At 32.8% G+C, this 22,231-nt stretch overlaps 2 protein-coding genes across 2 annotated transcripts; one reads left to right on the forward strand and one right to left on the reverse strand.

Annotated features, from left to right (window-relative positions):
- The first annotated feature begins 1,600 nt into the window (after nucleotides 1-1,600).
- LOC129889855 (peroxisome biogenesis protein 19-1-like) lies at nucleotides 1,601-6,240 on the forward strand. Its single transcript, XM_055965321.1, has 5 exons — nucleotides 1,601-1,849; nucleotides 2,197-2,245; nucleotides 2,365-2,656; nucleotides 5,196-5,512; nucleotides 6,051-6,240. The coding sequence occupies exons 1-5, from the start codon at nucleotides 1,807-1,809 to the stop codon at nucleotides 6,094-6,096; spliced, it is 747 nt and encodes a 248-aa protein (XP_055821296.1). The 5' UTR covers nucleotides 1,601-1,806; the 3' UTR covers nucleotides 6,097-6,240.
- Nucleotides 6,241-6,854: 614 nt separating this feature from the next.
- On the reverse strand, nucleotides 6,855-12,892 carry LOC129889856 (probable pectinesterase 68). The gene is made up of 5 exons (XM_055965322.1): nucleotides 12,537-12,892; nucleotides 11,558-11,747; nucleotides 10,050-10,256; nucleotides 8,404-8,642; nucleotides 6,855-7,161 (listed from the first exon to the last, which is right to left on the reverse strand). The coding sequence occupies exons 1-5, from the start codon at nucleotides 12,818-12,820 to the stop codon at nucleotides 7,005-7,007; spliced, it is 1,077 nt and encodes a 358-aa protein (XP_055821297.1). The 5' UTR covers nucleotides 12,821-12,892; the 3' UTR covers nucleotides 6,855-7,004.
- Nucleotides 12,893-22,231: the final 9,339 nt, after the last annotated feature.

The raw sequence follows: 22,231 nt of genomic DNA on the forward strand, positions 1-22,231 counted from the left end.
TAAAACATAAAAAGGATCTTAAGACACAATGCGCACAAATGACACTTGAAAACCTTAAATCCTCAAAAATCATTCTTGCTTTTAACAAAATGGAGCACAAAACTGATAGAAACTGTTATTGATACCTTAAAATGGAATAACTAGCCTGAGAAGAAGTGCTTGTCATGCTTTGTTTCCACATTTAGACAGGCATATATCCTTCAGGGGGAGGAATATGAATATTGAAAAGCATAAGTTATAAAGTGTAGTAAAAGGTTTGAGAATGTAGGTGAGCAACTAATCATGTATTGACAACTACAATCAGCACTACAATACCTTTACCTTCTAAGACTGATCTGCAAAAGGTTTAGATGTACTTAACTTTTTGAATGTATAATATGATAGAGACAAGTATTAGAGAATGTTACCTGCAAGAAGTGCGACATATGTTGGTTGCTTGTGAATCAGATTTAAGTTCCTGCTTTAACCAAAACATAAATCTTCATACTCAGATTTAGAAGGTTTAAATTTAATGAATGTTGCAAAAGTTAGTGCAATAAAAATTCTGGTAAATGACAATTTTATCAAGTTTCATAGACTGGGTGTTTGCTGAAAATCTAAACAAAGATCGAACCCCAATTTTGAATTTGGTTCAGACATGACCAATTCTTGCTTGGAATCAAGATATGTTGTTCTCCTCTTTTGTCCAAAACTTTAACTAAATGACATATAAAACAGCAGCCCAATCCAACCCTACGCAGGCTACGAATTGGGACGGGTTGGCCCTTCAATCAAAAAATGGACGACATTAGCCTCTTAGAAAGACTATTGAACATTGATACATACAACATCAATACGTCAAAAATGCATGTCTATGAGTTGCACACACTTTAGTGGAATGTTTACGAAACTACAGAATAGGTAAAACACAACAATCAACATTTATAGGATTCATCAGAACAGCATACATTACATGATTATTTTTTTTATAAACTAGATAAGAAAGGAGAAACGAAAAATTCGGATAAACACAAAAGTAAAAGATGTCAAAAATTCATTGTTATAACAACTCCAATTGTCTAGTTGCTGAAGATTTGACAAAATAAAACATTACTTAAAATATATTTATAATAAATATTTTTAAAATTCACGACCCACGAGCTGACTTCTGGGGCTGACGGGTTGAGCCTATGAGGCTGGCGGACCAAATGAAGTTGGGCTAAAAAGCCTCGTTCCCAAATAAGCTGAAAAAATTTATCCTAACCTCACTTAATTCAAGAATTGGATTGGGCCGGTCTCACTAGCCAAACGCATTTTGACAGCTCTAACTCCGATAATATCAAACAGTAATCACGAATTAAAAGTTAAAAATAAAAGATATGAAAATAAAGAAATAATCGTTTCTAAATAATCTCTTTTATGGTAAAAGTGTTCTTTTCCGTATTTTTATTAACACCAACATCTTTTGTCGCTAAATGTAAAAATCCATTCCAAATGGTATTCCGCGAAGGATTATCAAATAATCATGTTATTTATCTAAGAAAATTTAGTAGCAATTTTTTCAATTTTTTTTACACTACAGCAATAAAAAGGTTATTTACCAACTAATACGCCTCGGGAAAATAAAAGCCAAGCTCGGCGGTTAAGCCCAAGACGATAGCGTACAGTTCCTATGAGCCCAACCTTGCGTGTGTTCCTATCCCTTTTGCATCTTTCTCTTCAAAAAAAGTTTCATAAAGATTGGATTTTTATAGATATTTTTGGTGAATAGACTAAAAAACAAGAACATAGACAATCTTTATCCAGCCAGAGAATCTGAAGGAATCCATGGCTACTGACCACTCTGATGATTTAGACCAACTCCTTGACAGTAAGTATCATCACCCTTTTCCCCATTTATCTCTCTATATATATATGTATCTGTCGTTTAGCTGTTTCTTGATTGCATACCTTAGAATTACTTGTGACTGAATTGAATTGGGTAATTCAAAGCCACCCGTTTCCCTATTTATCTACATATATCTGTCTTTAATTGTTTTTTGGTAAAATTTGGGTGTAGGGGAAGGGGAAATGGGGGAGGGGATTACAAGATGGGGACTCCGGCCTCGAAACCTCACCAATAAAATGAAAGTTTAGATAGTTAACCAATTGAGCTACTAAGATTTCCGGATATGGGGTTATTTAAGTTATACCCTTTTCTTGATTTCAAATTTTCAGGTGCTTTGGATGATTTTCAGAGCCTCAATTTCACTTCTGGTTCCCAAAGGTTTCTGCTTTCTTTTTTTGCATATATATATATATACGCACACACACACACACTTGTGTTTTAAGCCAATGGGGTTGAATTTTGAGCTGTGGGTTTAAAAGGGTTGCTTTTGATTGTAGAAGTGGAGATGGAGAGGAGAAGAAAGATAGTTCTTTTATGCCTGGTGAGGTTCAAGGGTTGGGGATGATGTTACCCGATAGGAATGCTAAGAAAAAGGGGAAGCAAAAGGCTTCAGGTGAGTCAAAAGACTCGCATGTTGCTGAAGCTCTTGATAAGCTTAGGGAGCAGACTAGGGAGGCTGTTAAAGGATTGGAATCAGTGGCCGGGCCAAGACCCGGTGTAGAGAACATGGGGAATGATGCAATGATGGAGGAGTGGGTGAAGCAGTTTGAAGAGCTTTCTGGGTCTCAGGTATCTTCTCTTTATGCTTCTTCAATGTTAATGCCTTAATAGTGTGTGTTTTTACTGAATTTAGTTCTTTGCTGTATATGTTTGAACACGGAAACTGCAAAATATGTCTCTTCATGAAGATCCATAGTTGCAACTTCCTTTTTTCAGTACTTCACAAGGAGGCTATGACATTTCATTTCTTGATGGCGGTTTTTTTGTTTATTTATCATTATCTCTTGATTTAGTTTCACTAGAGTGGATTTGGGTTGATACACTGATATAGTTTAGACTGTTAGAGAAACTATTGTGCTTTTTTCGACTGTCTTTCTTGTTGGGAATATTTAGCTTTTCTTTATGTGTCTATCAAATGATTGTTTTGGTGCATCAAAGTCTTGTGCAATGGATTAATATGAATTTTCATTGTTACACCGCAGTGTCAAACTTTCTACATATTCCCAAAGGTGCTGTCTGCTGTATTCATTTTGTTTTTTTTGGCCAACAATGCCCAACATCATGTTTTCAACAATATAAACACTGCTTAAAGAAAAAGTAATTGTATTTACTGATCTCTGCATTAGGATAGCCTACTTAGAACTTTTTACTATCTATGCGAAAACGTAAAAGTCACTTGATTGCTGCTCTCTCTACGAAACACTCTAAGCATCAAATAACGGCCATCCTTCTGAAGACTCATCAGGTGAATCCCAAAATGTGATCCTTTAATAGACTTTAAAATAGTTGGTTCTACTTCCCTTGCTTTAAAATCTCCGTTCATAGCTAGCTGGATTGCCTATTTTAAACCAGTTGCAGATTTGGATGTTGAGCTTTGGTTTTGCATGAATGCTTTATGTAATTTAGTTGCTTCCTCCTGCTAATGCTAATTTAGTACACATGAATTGAAGTTTTAGGACTAGTTGGATGCTTGAAACAACATGATGACAATGAGTAGGAGAGATGAAGGCGGAGGCTCAGAATTCTTGGGAGATTAATTGAAACTTGCATCAATTACTAAGACAGGACTAAACTGAATTATAGCCAAGCCCTATGAGTTGTACAAAACATTTGTTTTCCAGAATACTTAGGTCAGGAAATCCTGTAGTTTATTACTGCAGTAGCTAGTTTTGATTAGGTATCCTTTAGTTTATGCTGCAGTATAAATAGGAGAGGTTCAACGGGATAGTCATTAGAGAATGATTCTGTATTTTTGAGGAATAGCTTCTCTTTTCTATTTTTTGGTGCACCCAGGAGGTTCTGGTTTTCATTGAAGATTGGGTGTATTTGGGTGGAGAATTATGTTATGCATTCTCTACTCTTTGGTAGACTGCATGTATACAAGAGATCCTAAGTTGGAACTCTAGATAGGTCTTTCCTTACATTCCTATAAACAAGTATTCTCAGTGGGGGTCCAAAGATAATTATTAATTCTCAGTCCCGGTGTATGCTTATGCAGCTTGACTGTAACAGGGAGAGATAATAAAAATGTGTGTGTGTGTGGGGGGGGGGGGGGGGGGGTTCCACCCTGTTGCTGATGTATTCATCCCTGCCCAGTACATTCTCTGCGCTCTTCTTGCTAATCATTCACAGGGATTCTAGGGAATTTGATCACTTAATGAATAAAAATAAAAAGGTAGAAGTTAATGAATGTGTCCATTATTTTAGGCTCAACTTTGTCTGGAGTTATTGTACTAGTATATTTTGGAGATCGTAAATCACTTCTTTATCAATATGTTCCAAAAGGTGATAGATGATAAACAAAACATAAAGCCTGAAAATTGTAAATTGACTTCCGTGCAAGAGTCTGCTCCTTTTATTATAGAGCATCTCTTCATGTCCAGAAAACATCCGACAACTGTTCCTATCTCCTCATTCAAGTTTAGCTTTAAAGCTAACTGGCAAAATTCATGGAATGTGAGAAATAGTTCACTTATTTCATCCGTGCTAGTCTGAATAAAGTTGGATGTTCTGGAAGCTGCACTGTGGGGTCAAGATAGTTCTCTCTTAGCAGTGAATGGATTTCACAGCTTTGGACTTGCATTTAAGTTTCTTGGTCGAGTGTCACTTGGAAGACGTTAGTAGGTAGTTGAGTGTTGTCTCGCTTTTTCTTACATACTAGTTAGTCATAGTATTACTCTTGTAGTTTCTTGTCCTTCAATTTCTTTTACTGTTTGTTGTTTCTTGTACTTCAATTATCGTAATATTTTGTTGTAGTTATTGCTCCTTTTTTCATACTGCTTTGTCATGGCCTCTATAGTATTTTGCCATGGCTTCTCCACCTTGTCATTTCTTTTTCAATCTGCTATGAATTGCTTTTCCTTGAGCCGAGGGTCTATCGGCAAAAACCTCTCTACCTCCCAAGGTGGTAAGGTCTACGTACACTCTACCCTCCTCAAACCCCACCCGTGGGATTACATTGGGTATGTTGTTGTTTGTTTGTTGTTGTCACATGGAAGAGATTTTTGAGGCTTCTTTTTTCTCACATTTCTCATTATGCATCATGTCTTATACTGTAGCTTTTCACTTGCTTGAAGTGGATTTATAATTTTTTATCTCGGATTCATAGGACATGGAGTCTATAGTTGAGACCATGATGCAGCAGCTTTTGTCAAAGGAAATTCTTCATGAACCCATGAAAGAAATTGAAGACAGATATCCTAAATGGTTGGAAGACAACAAAGTTAAGTTGAGCACTGAAGAGTATGAACGTTACAAAAAACAGTATGAATTTATAAGAGATCTGAACAAAGTTTATGAGACTGAACCTAGCAACTTCAACAAAATTGTAGAGCTTATGCAGAAAATGCAAGAGTGTGGCCAACCGCCAAATGATATTGTTCATGAGCTTGCTCCAGACTTTGATATATCTTCTCTTGGACAACTGTAAGTCCTCTAATATTTTCAGGATTTTGTTCATATCAAGCTAGCTGCATATTGATTACTCACTGGACGTTAAAGTTTAGAGTTGTCACGTCCTTTTTCCTTATTTCACTTGTAAGGAAATGGACACAGTTCAAGATTAGATTAGCATTATAGCAGTTAACTTTGTGGCTCGGGGATACATATGTTAAAAAAATTTACAATATGAAAAGAAAATGAATATAGAAATCTGTCTAGACAAACATGTGCCAAACTACTATTTTTGTGGGATTTCCCATCCGATGTCTAGTACCCACAATGGAGACCAACTAATGCGGATTTGCGCCCCGTAGGGTTCATTCTGGGAAAGCGCTCCGTGCCAAGGATTTTTTTCATACCCAGGGCTTAAAATCGAGACTCTTTGGTTAAGGAAGGTGCAGCCCTGCTTAGGATTTTGCATGAAGTTATATGTATATTTTATCATCCGTAGTGTTTGAATATGGAATGTGAGAACTGTTTGATATTTTATATTGAGCTAATTTTTTTTTCTGTGGTTTTGCAGATCCCCAGAGATGTTGGAGGGCCAACAGAACTGCTGTATCATGTAATAGATAATACCATGTCTCTATGACCTGCTGGCTCCTTAATTTTCTTTCGTCACAATTTGCATAGAACATTTATTTTTGCCTGGATTTTACTTGTAATGTTATTACTCATGTCATCCCTTAATATCGTTCTGCCATTTTCATTAATCCCCATATGATAACCTTTTTAGTGGATGAAATCTTAAAACTATACGATTCGTGTGAATACAGGATTATTAATTACTTGTTGGATTTCTTCGGTGTTGCAGAACCATCTTGATCTAGAAAGCGGTTGATATTGATACAATTTGCTTCTTTAACTCAATTATTAGGACCCCTAGAGTCCACTCCACACTACGAGTGAAAGGGAGGTTACTTCAGCTTGAGTTAGGTTAAAAGCACGGAATGTATTTGCACCATCACTGTCTTCAAATAAAATATTTTTTACAGTAGTACCACCATGAATGGATATGTTCTGTTAGGTGCACAATGGTCATATGATTCTTAAAATGGTGGAATAAGATGATGACGAACGTGTTGCTCTAGTTGCCTCCGAGCCACAATGGACTGTCTAAATTGATTCACTTGAGCTGATGAGCCCTATTGCATCTTAGGAATTAGAAAAAAGGGGACTCTTCCGTATAATTTTGTTATTACATTGACGATTTTCACTTGTTAATACATACATAGAGTCCATTAAGCATACTTTGCGTTGATACGGAAATGGAATTCCGATACAAGAAAACACAAGTAAACAGACTTTGTTTTGAGCCTCCCAAGGATAAAGGTATTAATAGATTACTATCATCATTTACTTTATAACTGTCATTACAATCATTTTCTTACTTTATAAACAAAATGAATGGAATTAAAGAATTGATTAATTAACAACAGAGGAAAAAAAAATTAATTGTCTTCTGTCCAAAAACTGTTTAAGCGTCTGATGGGTCAATCCAATGGCGTCCATTAACAAAGCTCTTGGCTAGAAACTTGTGGGCCGTATCGTAATCCAGTTCACGGGCCCATGATACACCCTTCACTGCTGCTGCTCCTGGGCCTGAACATTTGTACACTCCAAAAAATGCTGTCCTGAAAGAGGAATTGACATATAAGTACAAAATTGGCGCAATATGCTTAATCGATTTGAATTGGAAAAATTATGTCCCTATTGTTACTAACATACGATTCATAGGGAGATAAAGAAATAGAGCAAACCAAATACACGTGTCTTATCCATACAAGTAAGGGGAAAAATTACATTATATACTATATACCTATATATTGGAAGCCTAAAAAGGAACACAAACATAAAACAATTTGCTTGAAAAGAGGAAAGTGCACGAATAGTTGATCTTGAGATCACCATTTAAAAAACTTAGCAAGTAAAGCCACTTAAAAAAAATAATTCATGAATGAAGTCGCAATAAATAGTTTCATCAAATTCATTATTTTTTGATTCGTTCTTTCGTCGATGAAGCCTTAAAATAAAATAAAATTTTGAAAAAATGATTCATTCGCTTTCTAAGAATAGTATATTTGGTGGATTTGTACTTCCCCCTCCTTTCTTCTTAGATTATTAGTCCCGAAACATTTATCCCAAAAGTTCAGTATGCAATTCACATGAAATTTATTTTTCAACTTTAAACCAGTAAAGTCGGGTTCCATAAATCCATAGCACTTGATTTAAACTCAATTTTCATATTCAATATTCAAGACTCACTTCAAACTTGCAACTAGTGCTGTACAAGGCAAACTGATAAACCGCACCAAACCGACAAACTGAACCAAATCGGAAAAAAAAAACCGACTAGTGGTTTGGTTTAACTTGGTTTGGTGTTTGAAAAAAAACCCGACCATTATAGGGTTGGTTTGATTTTAACTAAAAAAAGTCAAACCGAACTCAAACCACCCGATTATGGATATACTACTTTTAAATTATGTTATACATAAAAAAACTAAATAATATACAAAAAAAGCCTATCTTATAAAGTTATATTATAAAGTTAAAACTTCAAATAGTGTTCTGCCTCCATCTTATATGTTGATATTTTGTACTAGAACTCTTTTTAAGAAGCACTGCTCTGTGCTTTTTATTAGATACTATGAAAAAATTGAGAAACCCGAAAAAACCCGAGAAAAATTGATATCGAAAAACCCGACTTTTATTGGTTTGGTTTGATTTATAGATTTAATAATCCGACATAAATAGTTTGGTTTAATTTGTAAAAAATCTGAACCAACCCGGTCCATGTACACCCCTGCTTGCAATAATGATGGTTTTGATGCTAATTTTTTTATAAAAAAAAAAACTATTTTGAAGAAGGGTCTTACTTGTTCTTGTTGCTGATGTGGTCCCAATCATCCCATCCTCCATGGGCCACAACATCATCAAAGTAGGTGTAGGAATAGACAATTCTGGAGTATTGGCCCATAGCACGGCCCACATAAAGTGGGCCTGATCCAGTGACCCTACAGCCCAAGAATGCAAATCCAGTCTTCTCATCAGGGGATTTTCTATCTTGGGCTGCAATGGACCCAAATCTGCTGGCTATTGAATGTAACTCACAGTCCTGCGCCAACACAAACAATAATTTGGACAGTTAATAAGAATTAATGAATATATAAAAATTATGAATAGATTATTGTCACTTGTCAGTATTAGTTTTAGTGAAAAAAGTGACTATAACAGTGAAATGAAATAATACTGTAATTATTAACAAGAAGTGATTATGACATTTTATTCTATATTCTACTTCATATATTTTAATTTGTTTGTCTTAATATTAACAAGAAGTGATTATGATATTTTATTCTATATTCTACTTCATATGTTTCAATGTATTTGTCTTATTTTGATTTGACACGAATTTTAAGAGAAAAAAACTTTTAAATTTTATGATTTAAAATTAAAAATATGTTAACTATATCAAAAAAAAATTTTAATCTTGTAATTTTAAATATAGAAAAGTGAAATTTTTGACTGACATGTTGACATTAGCACTCGGTGCCCTACTAGCTAACTAGCTAAGTAGTACTACTCATACAATTATTTTTTTTGACGTAAATAATACTAATTAATATCATATATTGTTTTATTGCAGAAGCACGCAGAATTAAAGTATACTATATATAATACACTAGTTTCTAATTAGGCGTGAACATTTAAATAATGGAAAAAAGTAATCCTCCTTTTTTTCTAGCTACAGACATCAAGACCAGACAAAGATTTCCAGCTTTAGCAAATCTGCGCAATTATCTCACTTTTTTGAAAAATTTCTTGTACTATTAGTACTATTATCTTGTTCTTCCTCATCTTTTTCAATGCATCCAAATATTTTAAAACAAATTGCTTTACTCGGGGGCGGAGCCGGACGTGGGAGCAATATTAAGTTTCCTTCGTGGAAAAGTTATACGTATATTTAACACACACTCCTCTGTTCCTTTTTCGTTATTTTCGTTTTTTGTTTTTGGAGTCAAATGATATGAAGTTTGACTAAAATTCTAAGATGTATTTATTCATCATATTGATGATATTAAAAAATTTATAATTTATAGTACTTTTTATATAATTTTTGAATATCAAAATTTTTATTTAAAAATATTTAATTAATATAATCTAATTTAACTTTGAAAGTTAGTCAATTGACTCTCGAAAATTCCAACATGACAACTAAAAAGAAACGGAGGGAGTATATATTAGAATTCCTTGAAATTCTTTGTGTTTATTTTTTCATATTTTGAATTCTTTAATGGAAATTTTACAATTTAAAAAGGTAACTCACATGGTAAGAACGATTTGATATTATACAATAAGCAGGAGCGGAGTTCAAGAGTTCATCCAAACTTCTTTCGCAACAAAAATTACATTATATATATATAAAGTTATAATTATACGTCTTAATATGTTTATTTTGTTACATTTTAGTGATTCCGCTACTGATAACAACGAGAAAACAACAAAGTGGATGCGTACGTACCTTATACATAGAGCGACCGTTGCCAAAAATGAAGTCAATAGAACCCTCAATGTAACATTCTTTGAAGTAATGGCGGCCGGCGTCGTCACAGAGAGTGTCTTGTGCGCCGTAGAATCCACAGCCGGAGAAGTAAGCCTTGTCGCCGGAGATCCGAAACGCCACTGCTTGCCATCCTTGCATCCCTGGCAATGGTGCTGGTGCTGTGTTCTACAAAAAATAATAATAAGACACTTTTTGTGACAACTTTTAATTAATATTGTGGTTGCATATTTAATTTGTATACGGGCATAATTTATGAGTTAATCTGAATTCAATAGTTTTGACTCAGACATATTAATTTTTTTATTAATGTTAGTAAATTCCGATGCTCAAGACCATAATACTCAAATCTTGAGTAAGAAAAAGCGAGTAAAGATGTCATGATAATGAAGGATTTATCTAATTATCACATTATCAGGGCAATTTATTTAATGTATTATGGCAAATTATTTATGTTATTTTTCAGATAACCTAATAGTATAAAAATGCAGGAATATACTGTTATGTACAAAAGTTAAATTCGAATTTGTAAACTAATAACGGAAGATTATAAGGCTTTCTTAATTGTGTTGAGTTTTTCAACTATTCTCGAAAATATATATATAAAACAAAAAACACTATAAAATAATTATCAATTTACGATATCTTTTTCCTTTTAATTTCTCTAAACAGAAGATCGACACATATATATATATATATTTTGAAATTTGCATGGTATCTTTAGTCAGCTGATGTATAGCCAAATACTTTTCTAAAAGTTTTAGTTTATTCTTCTTATTATACTTCAAATATCGTTACATAAATTAAGACGGATAATTCCTATGTATAATATTACAAAACTACAGTTATATTTTAGTGAGTATATATGTTGTTATAGTTTTTTTTTTTAAAAGAAATGTGTCAAATTAATACTGATCAAACTTAAATGCCTTCTCCCATTGGTGCAAAAAAATTATGATATTTTTTTTTGAACCCAGGATAATTCGCAACCGCTACAATCTCTGTCACAGCCTCTGTCCTTCCGGTGAGCACTCTGTGCACACTAGGTAAACCCTCATTGTGTAATAGCCTGCAAACCACACATGAAATGTAAACACACATGGAATGTAAACACCAATAGCAACCCCTATATGATAGGCTCGACTCAAAAAACATTAGTGGGATCAATCACGGATCTCCAAACCAACTGAGGCATCACTAAATTTATGATATTATTCTCTATCATGCATTATCTAGTGCTGTATTTTTCTAACTTTGGCCACACACATGCAAAATTAATGCCCCTTCTCCCTCCTTCTATCTCTTATCTTTAACGGTCTTTAAAACCCATTATATTGTGCTGGCTACACAGACAAAGTTACAGTAACATAACGTAACGTCCAACTTTAAAATTTTGCCAGAAAGAAAGGAACAAAAAATGACAGATATAAGAAAATGACTTATCATATACACAAATATACTATACTTACTTTGAAGCTAATATTTCTAGCTGAAAAATAACTAGCATAAACTGTAACAGAAGCTGTTTGGTATGTACGGAGTTGTTGTCCATTTGCTCCTTTGTCACTTGCTCTATCATGCCATTCTATTACTGTTACGTCTCTACCTGCTCCTTGAAACGTTATGTATGGCTTTGTTTCTGGCACCACCACTTTCTCACTGCACCACCATTAAAAAATAAAACAACATTATACGACATATTTTTTTTAGACCACAAATTTTAAAAATATTTTTTTTCTTAAACTTTGTATTTCGTCAGATTGTGCCATATAATTTAGGACAGATAAAGCAAGAGACACCTGTATAAATGTATATAAGATTATGATTATGATGATTTATAAATATATAAATATATATAAGATTTATTCTAAACTGCGCATGGAATTCAAATATTCACTTTACAATATAAATTCTGATATTTTTACTTATCAATTATACTTTTGTTTTATCTTATCCACTTTAGCATATAAAGAGAAAGTCATTTTTCTTTTTAGTTTATTCTAACCATCAACTACTCATTTTTTCAAGTTCATTGAGATTATACACTAATTATAATGTGTATTGTAGTAAAATATATACTTTATTATTTATTAAGAGAAAGTGCAAAATTTATTATGGACAAAAAAAAATTAGATGAGGAAGTAAGAGACACCCGTGACTTATAGAAAGATAAAGGTCAATAAATGAAAATGTACGAAACAATGTGAACCACCTACTTGGACAAATAAAAATAAATGTCACTTCCATTAGTATTTTATATATATATATATATATATATATATATATATATATATATAGATATAGATACTACCTGCACATGGTAAATAATTAAGATTAAGGAAAATAATTATATTTTCTGAATTTAAGTGTGTTTAAAAAGATTTAAGCTATATATATATATGCATATAACGGTGTATATAACTTAAACACCGTCGATAAAACTCTTACATGTAGTAACCGGGGCAAATATCAATAATGACATTCATTTTGTTGTCTTGAGGAATTGAGTCTACTGCAGCTTGAACTGATTGGTAATCTCCGAAACCGTGAATGTTAACGGAGATATGGCGGGTGCCCAATGGCCCGACCCATTTTGGGGGGCGATTTTTAATTGAATTTGAAGGCGATGCAGTAGTACTTCTAGCTGAATCTGCATGAAAAAATAAGAAAAGAAACAAGTAATTTAGGAAGAAAATAGTGAAAGTAAAATAAGAATTAATGAAAACAGCCATTAATTAAATTAAATTAAAATAGTATATTTAAATGATTTCAGAAACAATGTGATGAACTGAGAGAGAATATTTGAGGAAGTAGAGAAGAATGTTAAAGAGTGAATGAAGTCTATATATAAATGTGTGGGGAATTTGGAACCTGCAACGGTCATATTTTCTATGTTCGATATGTTAATGTATAAATAAATAATTTGTAAAATGTGTGAGCATTTTGCTCAAAAGTCAAGAGCTTGGACTCTTATATTTGTTCTCATCATTTGTAACTTAGATTTCTGTGTGCTGATTAATTAGCAGTCAAAAGTAACACTATTTTAAAAAAGCAAATGAGAAAAAGAGACTTTAGGGGTGTTTTCCCTTTGATGGGTCGGGGTAATTTTGTTTGTCAAGATTTACACAAATGAAAGAAATTTATATAAATATTTTTACTTTTGCTATGACTTAAATTCGAGAGACTTCATGATTCTTAATCACTTCATTGATCACTATATCATATTTGTATTTATATTTTCTATCTCAATTTATATGATACAATTTGATATGGAATTTAAAGATTATTTTTTTTAAATGTAGCTTTTATAACATTTGTGTGATATATTATAACTTTTAAAACTTGTATTTTGAACCTATCATAATATTTTTTGACTATAAAAGTTGTTCATTAAGAATAAAATAAGAAGTTTAAAGTTAAACTATTGCAATAATATATTATTCTTATTGGGACAAACCAATAAGATACAATGGCACAAACATTAGAGTAAGTTGGACAAATTTACTTTTTCAAGATAAGAGTAAGACTGTGCACAACACCTTATTTATAAAATTATTGTTCTATAAATAATTGGGAGTAGTTAGTTTTGAATTTTAATTTTCACACTTTAATATATAGTACATTGGATAACTATTTAATAAATTTAGCCTCCAAAAAAGATAATTGAATCACTTTGGGGTATGGCAATATAGGCTTATTCAAGTCTTTAATTTTCTGTTATAAACTCATAGAAATGGCTGCTACGGTGCTACCTACCAGTCAAAGACTCAGAATCAACTATACCAGATATGCATGTTGTTAATCCTGCAACTCTCAAAATATATAAATGTTTTTTTTTTCTTTTCTTTTCTTTTCGAGTGAAATAATCATAAAATCATAATAAACTCACCATTTAAAACAAATAAGGTTTAAAGATATACAGAAAATAATTACTTCAATAAAACTATAGACAAAGTAAATATTACCTTTTGACAGTAAATTTATTGAATCACCTTGACAGTTAAAGTACATCTAGGCACCCGACGATGAGGTTACATATAAATAATTAGGAGGTGGTGATGTGGATGATCATTTCGTGTAAGTCGTGGAGGGTTCAACTAACAAACTATGAAGATGAGTTGAGGTGTCTAGATACACATTTTCAGTTTGAATTGAAATGTTTAGTTATCAGATGAAATCAAGTCAAAGATATATATATATTATATTATATCTTAAATAAACGTGATTGCGTAGGAAGTTATGGCACAAATTATTTTGCTATTAATCATTCTGAGTTTAGGGATAAATAAAACGTTGAAACGGTCATTTTTATTAGGCAGCATGTGAGGGAAACATAGTTTTAATAGCAATGGTGGTGTGCATGAAGGAAAAAAATGGTCCTAGCATGGCCTATACAATTTTGTACTTATATATAGTAGTAGTAGTTGCTGTCACTACTATGTGAAGACCAGTAATTTTTTTAATTTTTTGTGTTATTTCTATTTTTAGGAAAAATAATATTTTTGATCTCTTAAATATTATTTCTTCCGTTTCAAAATAATTGTCACGTTTTACTTTTTGAAAATCAATTTAAGAATAGATTGATTCAATATCTTAAAATTAATATTTAGATATTCAAAAATTATATTAAAAATGCTATATATTATATATTTTTTTCATATCAATATGATGAAAATAAATCTTAAAAAATGTTGATAAAAGTTTATATAGTTTAATTCTCAAAACATAAATTGTGACAAGTAAAAAAGGAATAGATAAAGCAGTATAATAGTTCCTTGTGATATTCATCAAAATATATTTAACTTTCAATGAATTAAAATATGTGTTTTTTATCCGTCTTTAAACTATTTTTAGTGCAATATTATTACTATTAAATATGAAGTAACGATACAAGTTCAACATATTACATGGATAACCAAGTGGTGGGATTAATATTGGTACTTATGAAAATTCATGAATATTCATAACCAAAGCAATCAAAAGTATACGTTTGAATTAATCAAGATCAAATATCACAAACATTGAAATAAGAATTTATCAACGGGGACCAAAAGTGTTATTATTCCTTTATTTTTTAATATTCATGGAAATGGGCCCTTCGAATTTAAAAGTCAGGTTTTTTTTTTTGAACGTTGGAGAATGGGGGGAACTTTGGCACGCAAAAGGGTCATTGAGACAAAAACTCCTAACTTGTATAAAATTGATCCTTTATTCAAAAGAAACAAGAAAGCTATTTATGATGGGATGTTGATTTTGTTTGATTATTGGACGTAGGCCCTCTATCAAACAAACAATTAAAAAGGGATCGAAATCCTATTTAATCAATAATATATTCAATATAATATTATAAATTAATGTATAAATACTTTTATATTTATGGGCTAAAAGATGTTATTTCTGATAAAATTCTATTTAATTACCATTGAGCAATAAAAAGTGATTTGTGTGAAGAGTGAAAATTAGTTTTTCTTGCAAAAAATAAAATGACAGAGTCCATTGTTTTTTTATTTATGATTAGGGGCGACGCAGTTCGTCGCTTTTTTGCGTTGTTTTTTCACAATTTTTTAGTAGTGATTGGAGGAAATCGAAAATGTGATAATATATTTTGGGTATACAAAATCGGAAGTGGCCTCACGTAAATAGTATTAAATGTTAGTGGCTAGAAGTAATATTTTCTAACTATAGCTATATTAAATTAAAGTGAAACTTACATAAATTAGACCTAGACTGAAAGTAATTATCTGAAATTGTCCCATCCTAAAGTAATTTCACGAAATATCCCCTTTGCTCTAAATATATTCCTAAGATATCCTTTTAATCTAGCCCAATTCACGTTTATGATATTATCACAATATATATATACATATCAGTGTTTTAAAAAATATTTTCGGGTCGAGACCCGGGCGGGGCGTATTAAAAACGCTCTAGGGCGCAAATTGAAGGTGTATATCCATAGGGGGTAAGCCTCAGACATAAAAATGTAAGTCCTGGGTGTAAAAACGTATACCTTAGACATTATTTTTTTTTTGATTTTTAATCCATTTTTGCTTTAAATCATATTTTTATTATTATTGATGTAAAGATATTTATATTTTATGTTATTATATTTTTTCAGGTTGTAGTGATTTATTCTAAATGTATAAATAAAATAATATCAAAAATGACATTGCTATAAATAATTTTTTAGATAATCATGTCGAAAATTGATAGTTATGGCACTGTGTTCTTGAGACAACTTTATTCATTTTTTGTCATTACTCTTACACTTTTTATCTTTCTTCTTCTTTAAAATATATAAACAGTAATTAGTGCAAATATTAATTGAAGGTGACAAAAACTAGTAAATATGAGGATGAATGATAATTTTATCTTAAAGATTATTTTGGCTATTATCATTTTTTTGTGTGTTGTTAGTTGTTTCCTTTCTAAAATAGTAAATATAATACTTTTTTCTGTGTTATTAATTATGAATACCTTTCTAAAATAATTATTATGATATTTTTTTCTATATTATTGGTTATTTATTAAAATTTATTTGTAAAATCTTTGAAAGTTTCACGTTTGCTTATTTTCTAAGTAATAAAATTATAAACTTGAATATACATGAGATGTACGCCCGTTAGATCCATGAGACTAACGCCCCGTGTCTCGAGTCTTACGTCGGGCCCCATACTGCATAAAACGCCTCACTTACACCTCCGTCTTTTAAAACACTGATATATATTATGATGATATTATTCAATATTTGTGCAATTTTCTCTAAATGTCTAATTCCTTAATGATACCATAACATATGCAATATATTGTTATGGTATCATTGAGGATTTTAAAAATGTTTCATTAAGGATTTTCAATATCACGATAATATACGAATATATTGTAGTAGTATTATTTATATAATATTGAATGACTTAGAAAATCTTTTATGACACCATCACAGTATATATATATATATACTATGATGGTATCATTCAATATTTGTGATAGTATCATGTCAGTATATGATATATACTTGAATGACTACTCATTAGTTAATGATATCATGCCATTATATATGATATTATGTGCTGGCATCATTGATATTCACATATTGTGATGGTATCATTTATGATTTGATGAGTGTTACTGATTATATGAAACAATCATTAATGATATCATGTCAATATATGATGGTATCATGGAGATGTCGCTGAAAGATTGAAGTAGACATCAATGATATCATGACAATATATAAATATACCCTGGTGGTATCATTACGGATTGAAACAAACTCCAATGAAACCATATTTTTATATTGATCTTGCGATGGTATCATGGTCGCGGGTCACATATTTTGGAGGGTATGAATTGTAAAGTGATATTTGTCTATAATTATTTTGTTTTTATGGGCATTGACTTACTTTTCTCTAAATTAAATAGTATATAGGAAAAATTACATAAATGAACTCTTTTTAGATTAATAATTATCCCTTTTTATGATATTTTTTAATTACAATTTATAGAATATTTTACTTAATTAATAACTAAAATTACCCCATTACATACCCCCTCTCTCTCTCTCCGCGCTTGTTTCTCCTTTTTTTTTTTGCCTTTCATTTTTCACCCTCTATCTTTGAGTTCTGTTTCTTATTCTCTTTTTTCCCCCTGTTTTCTCTCTCTCTTTGTGCGCATGTTTTTCCTTGTTCTCTTTTTTTTTTTCCATTTTTCTCCTTTTTTTCTCTTTTAAAAATAATTAAAAAATATTTAAATTTAAAATTAATTTAAATAGTATCAAAATATTTTTAAATTCACACATAATATTTATAATATATTTGTATGAAAAATATTTTAATTATGTATTCACCTGCTACAGCTACACGAGCCCTTCTTGCATGCCACAAACGACCTACAAAGAAGAAGAATCCTAGAACAAAATGAGAGGTAGCTAACCAACTTCTCGCCATATTTTAATTATGATATGTTGAATTCAAAATCTATTATAATTTTTTTTATTTTTTTCTTATTAACGTGATATATTATTGTATTAAAAATATTTTAGCTATATATTCAGCACGTATATAGAAATATGCTTATATAATATATTGAATTCAAAATGTATTGCAATTCAAATTCATTATTATACATTGCTATGAATTGGATTATTGTTATTTCAAAAAATGTAATACATTTCTAATAACGTAAATTAATTTAAATGGTATTAGAATGTTTGAAATTCACACACAATTTACAATATATTTGTATTAAAAATATTTTGGTTATTTATTAACCACGTGCATTGAAATAATAACAACAACAACAATCCAATGAAATCCCACAACGTGAGGTCTGAGGAGGGTAAAGTATATGCAGACATTACTCCTACCAAGGTAGGACGGCTGTTTCCAAGAAACCCTCGGCTCAATAAAAGCATAAAAGAAGGTCAGATAAAGCTAAGAATTTCAAAGCGATATAGGAAGGCAAATAACGAAAGAGACACAAATAAAATAGAATAATCAAAGTACAGAAAGTAATAGATAATAACAGAAATCAGAGCATAAAAAATTATAGTGTGTTAATGCGCTACTAATAGGAAAGAATAACGAGACTATGTGCTAGCCTTCTACCCTAATATGGGTCCTCCACACCTTCCTATCTAAGGTCATATCCTCGGTAAGCTGTAACTGCGTCATGTCCTGTCTAATCACCTTTACCCAATATTTCTTTGGCCTACCTCTACCTCTTCTGAAACCATTCATGGCCAACCTCTCACACCTCCACACTGAAGCATCTGTATCTCTCCTCTTCATATGTTCAAACCATCTCAGTCGCATTTCCTACATCTTGTCTTCCACCGAGGCCACTCCTACCTTGTACCAAATAGCCTCATTTCTAATCCTATCGCTCTTGGTATGCCCACACATTCATCTCAACATTCTCATTTCGGCAACTTTTATCTTTTGAACTTGAGAGACCATAATTGGCCAATATTTCGCCCCCATATAACATATCCGGTCTAGCCACCACTTTGTAAAACTTGTCCTTAAGTAGTGGTGGCATCTTCTTGTCACATAGCACACCGAAAGCGAGCCTCTATTTCATCCACCCTGCCTCAATACGATGTGTGACATCATTGTCAATCTCCCTACTGCCTTGCATGATAGATCCAAGGTACTTGAAACTACTTTTTTTTGGATGTCCTAGTCACCAAGCCTAACTACCGCTCCAACCTCCTGAGGTGTCTCACTGAACTTACACTCTAAGAACTCTGTCTTGGTCCTACTCAACTTAAACCCTTTAGACTCCAAGGTATGTCTCCAATCCTCCAGCTTAGCGTTAACTCTACTATGAGTCTCATCGATCAGTACTATATCATCCGCGAAAAGCATACACTATGGCACCTCACCTTAAATTGGTCGCGTCAATCCATTCATCACTAAGGCAAATAAAAATGGACTAAGAGTTGATCCTTGATACAACCCCATCACAATTGAAAAGTGCTCCTAGTCCCCTCTTACTATCCTTACCCTGGTTTTGGCACCCTCATACATGTCCTTAATCACCCTAATGTATGCCACAAGTACACCTTTAGTCTCCAAACATCTCCATAGTATCTCTCGTGGAACTTTATCATAAGCCTTTTCTAGGTCGATGAATACCATATGCAAGTCCCTCTTCCTCTCCCTATACTTATCAACCAGTCTCTGTATAAGATGGATGTCTTCTGTAGTTGAGCATTCGACATAAATCCGAACTGATTATTTGAAATAGACACGCCTCTCCTCACCCTCATCTCTACCACTCTTTCCGACACTTTTATAGTATATCTTAGAAGCTTAATACCTCTATAGTTGTTGCAGCTCTGGATATCTCCCTTGTTTTTATATAGAGGGATCAATACCCTTGACCTCCATTCTTCGGGCATCGTTGTCATCTTAAAGATGACATTAAATAGCCTAGTAAGCCATTCCAAACCTACCGATCTTGCGCTCTTCCAAAATTCCCCAAGAATCTCATCAAGTCCGATCGCTCTTCCTCAGCACATTTTATGCACAACACCCCTATCCTCTTCGACTGTAATACTACTGCAGCACCCAAAGTCGTGATGCCTCCCTGTATATTCCAAATCTCCCAACACTATCTCTATGTCCCCTTCTTCATTCAAGAGTTTATGGAAGTATGATTGTCATCTCTGTTTAATGAGGGTCTTCTCTACCAATATTTTTCCATGTTCGTCTTTAATGCAGTTCACTTGGTCCATATCGCGTGCCCTTCTCTCCCGCCCTCTAGCTAGCCTGAACAACTTTCTATCCTCACATTTCTCTTTTAGTTCAGCATAAAGACGTTCAAAAGATGTCATTTTTACCATCAACCGCCGACTTCTCCTTCTTCTTTGCTATCTTATAAAGCTCCATATTCGTCCACTTCTTCTTCTCATCCTTGTTTTCTATCAACTTCACAAACACCATCTTCTTTGCTTCCACCTTCACTTATACTTTTCCATTCCACCATCAGTCCCCTCGATGCCGACCACGGCTACCTGTCAAGACTCCTAACACTTCCCTTGCTACAACCCTAATACAACTAGCTACCTTATCGCATATACTTTTCGCATCCCTACTATTATCTCAGGTCTTCATAGCCTTTAATTTCTCTCTCATCTTCAAGGCACTAGCCGTGGTCAAACTCTCCGATTTGATCTATAAATTCATCACCAAAAGCTTATGTCGGGTCGTAAGGTTGTCGATTGGAATGACCTTACAGTCTTTGCACAGACCTTTATCATCTTTTCTAAGAAGTAAAAAATATATCTGTATCTTAGCCACCGAACTACGGAAGGTTACCAGGTGGTCATCCTTCTTTGGAAAACTTGAGTTGGCTATCACCAACCCAAAAGCTCTTGCGAAATCCAAAAGTGAAACTCCTCCTTCATTTCTGTCCCCGAATCCAAAGCCTCAATGCACATCATCATACACTCCTAAAATAGACCCGATGTGCCTATTGAAATCCCCTCCCACGAAAAGCTTCTCAGTAGGCGGTATGTCTTCCACTAACTAGTCCAAATCCTCCCAAAAACGCCTCTTATCTTCCTCACCTAAGTTCATTTGCGGCGCATAAGCACTAATAATATTCAACGTGATTCCTTCAATGATCACCTTAATCAACATCATTCTATCAGTGACTCTCCTAACCTCAGCTACTTGATCCCTTAAATACTTGTTTACTAAAATACCTACCCCATTCCTATATTTCGATCTATCGGAGAACCAAAGCTTACCCGTTTACCTCCTTAGCTTTAGAACCTACCCATTTGGTCTCTTGGACACAAGCGATATTAATCTTCCTCTTCTTTAGAATATTAACTAGCTCTATGGATTTTTCCATTAACATCCCAATGTTCTAAAAACCTACTCTCAGTCTAGATGCTCCTTTAATCCACTTATCCCTCTTTACCCTGAGTGAGAACATGACCCTACTCTACCATCACTATCCAAAGCCACAAAAATGCGTATGAACTAATAAATTATTCAAAGGTCTAAAGTCAAAAAAATGTAACTACAATTGTATTAACAAAGAATAGATATGGAAAGCTATGAAAACTGGATATACCAACTCTAGTTGAAATGAACTTGGCTGCCGCCAGAAAATACTGTTCACATAGGCTTATTAAGATGTTGTTCACAACGACCTCTGAGTTGTGTGGGTAGCAGATCTTGGATTGAACGAATCTTTGGGCCAATGGAACGAGAAAAAACGTGAAAGTAGAATAAATTCAGCAAATCGGAATTGAAAAACTAAAAACAACGAGACGAACCGCGTAATTTTCTAGAAGAAAAAAATGGAAAGACAGATCGAAGCTCTGATGAAGACAAAATTATTTAATATTCCCTCTGTAATGCACTAAATATAAGACAAAATTATTTAAATGGTTGCTTACACTAACTGCAAAAGAGGCTTGAACAAGTAAGAGCATGAAATCATAGACACAGGGATAAACACCAAAAGAAATAGAAATAGAGGCAAAAATGGAAAATATCACCTGGACAGAGTTCTAAACTGCTGCAAAATTGTCGCTGATACCCGCAAAAATTATGTTTCCTCTTCGAATTCACTGTTAACTAAAAAATAGTAAAAGTAAAAAAACTGACCTGAATTCGGATCAAGCG

This window comes from Solanum dulcamara, chromosome 5, assembly GCF_947179165.1.
Source record: "Solanum dulcamara chromosome 5, daSolDulc1.2, whole genome shotgun sequence".
NCBI lineage: Eukaryota > Viridiplantae > Streptophyta > Magnoliopsida > Solanales > Solanaceae > Solanum > Solanum dulcamara.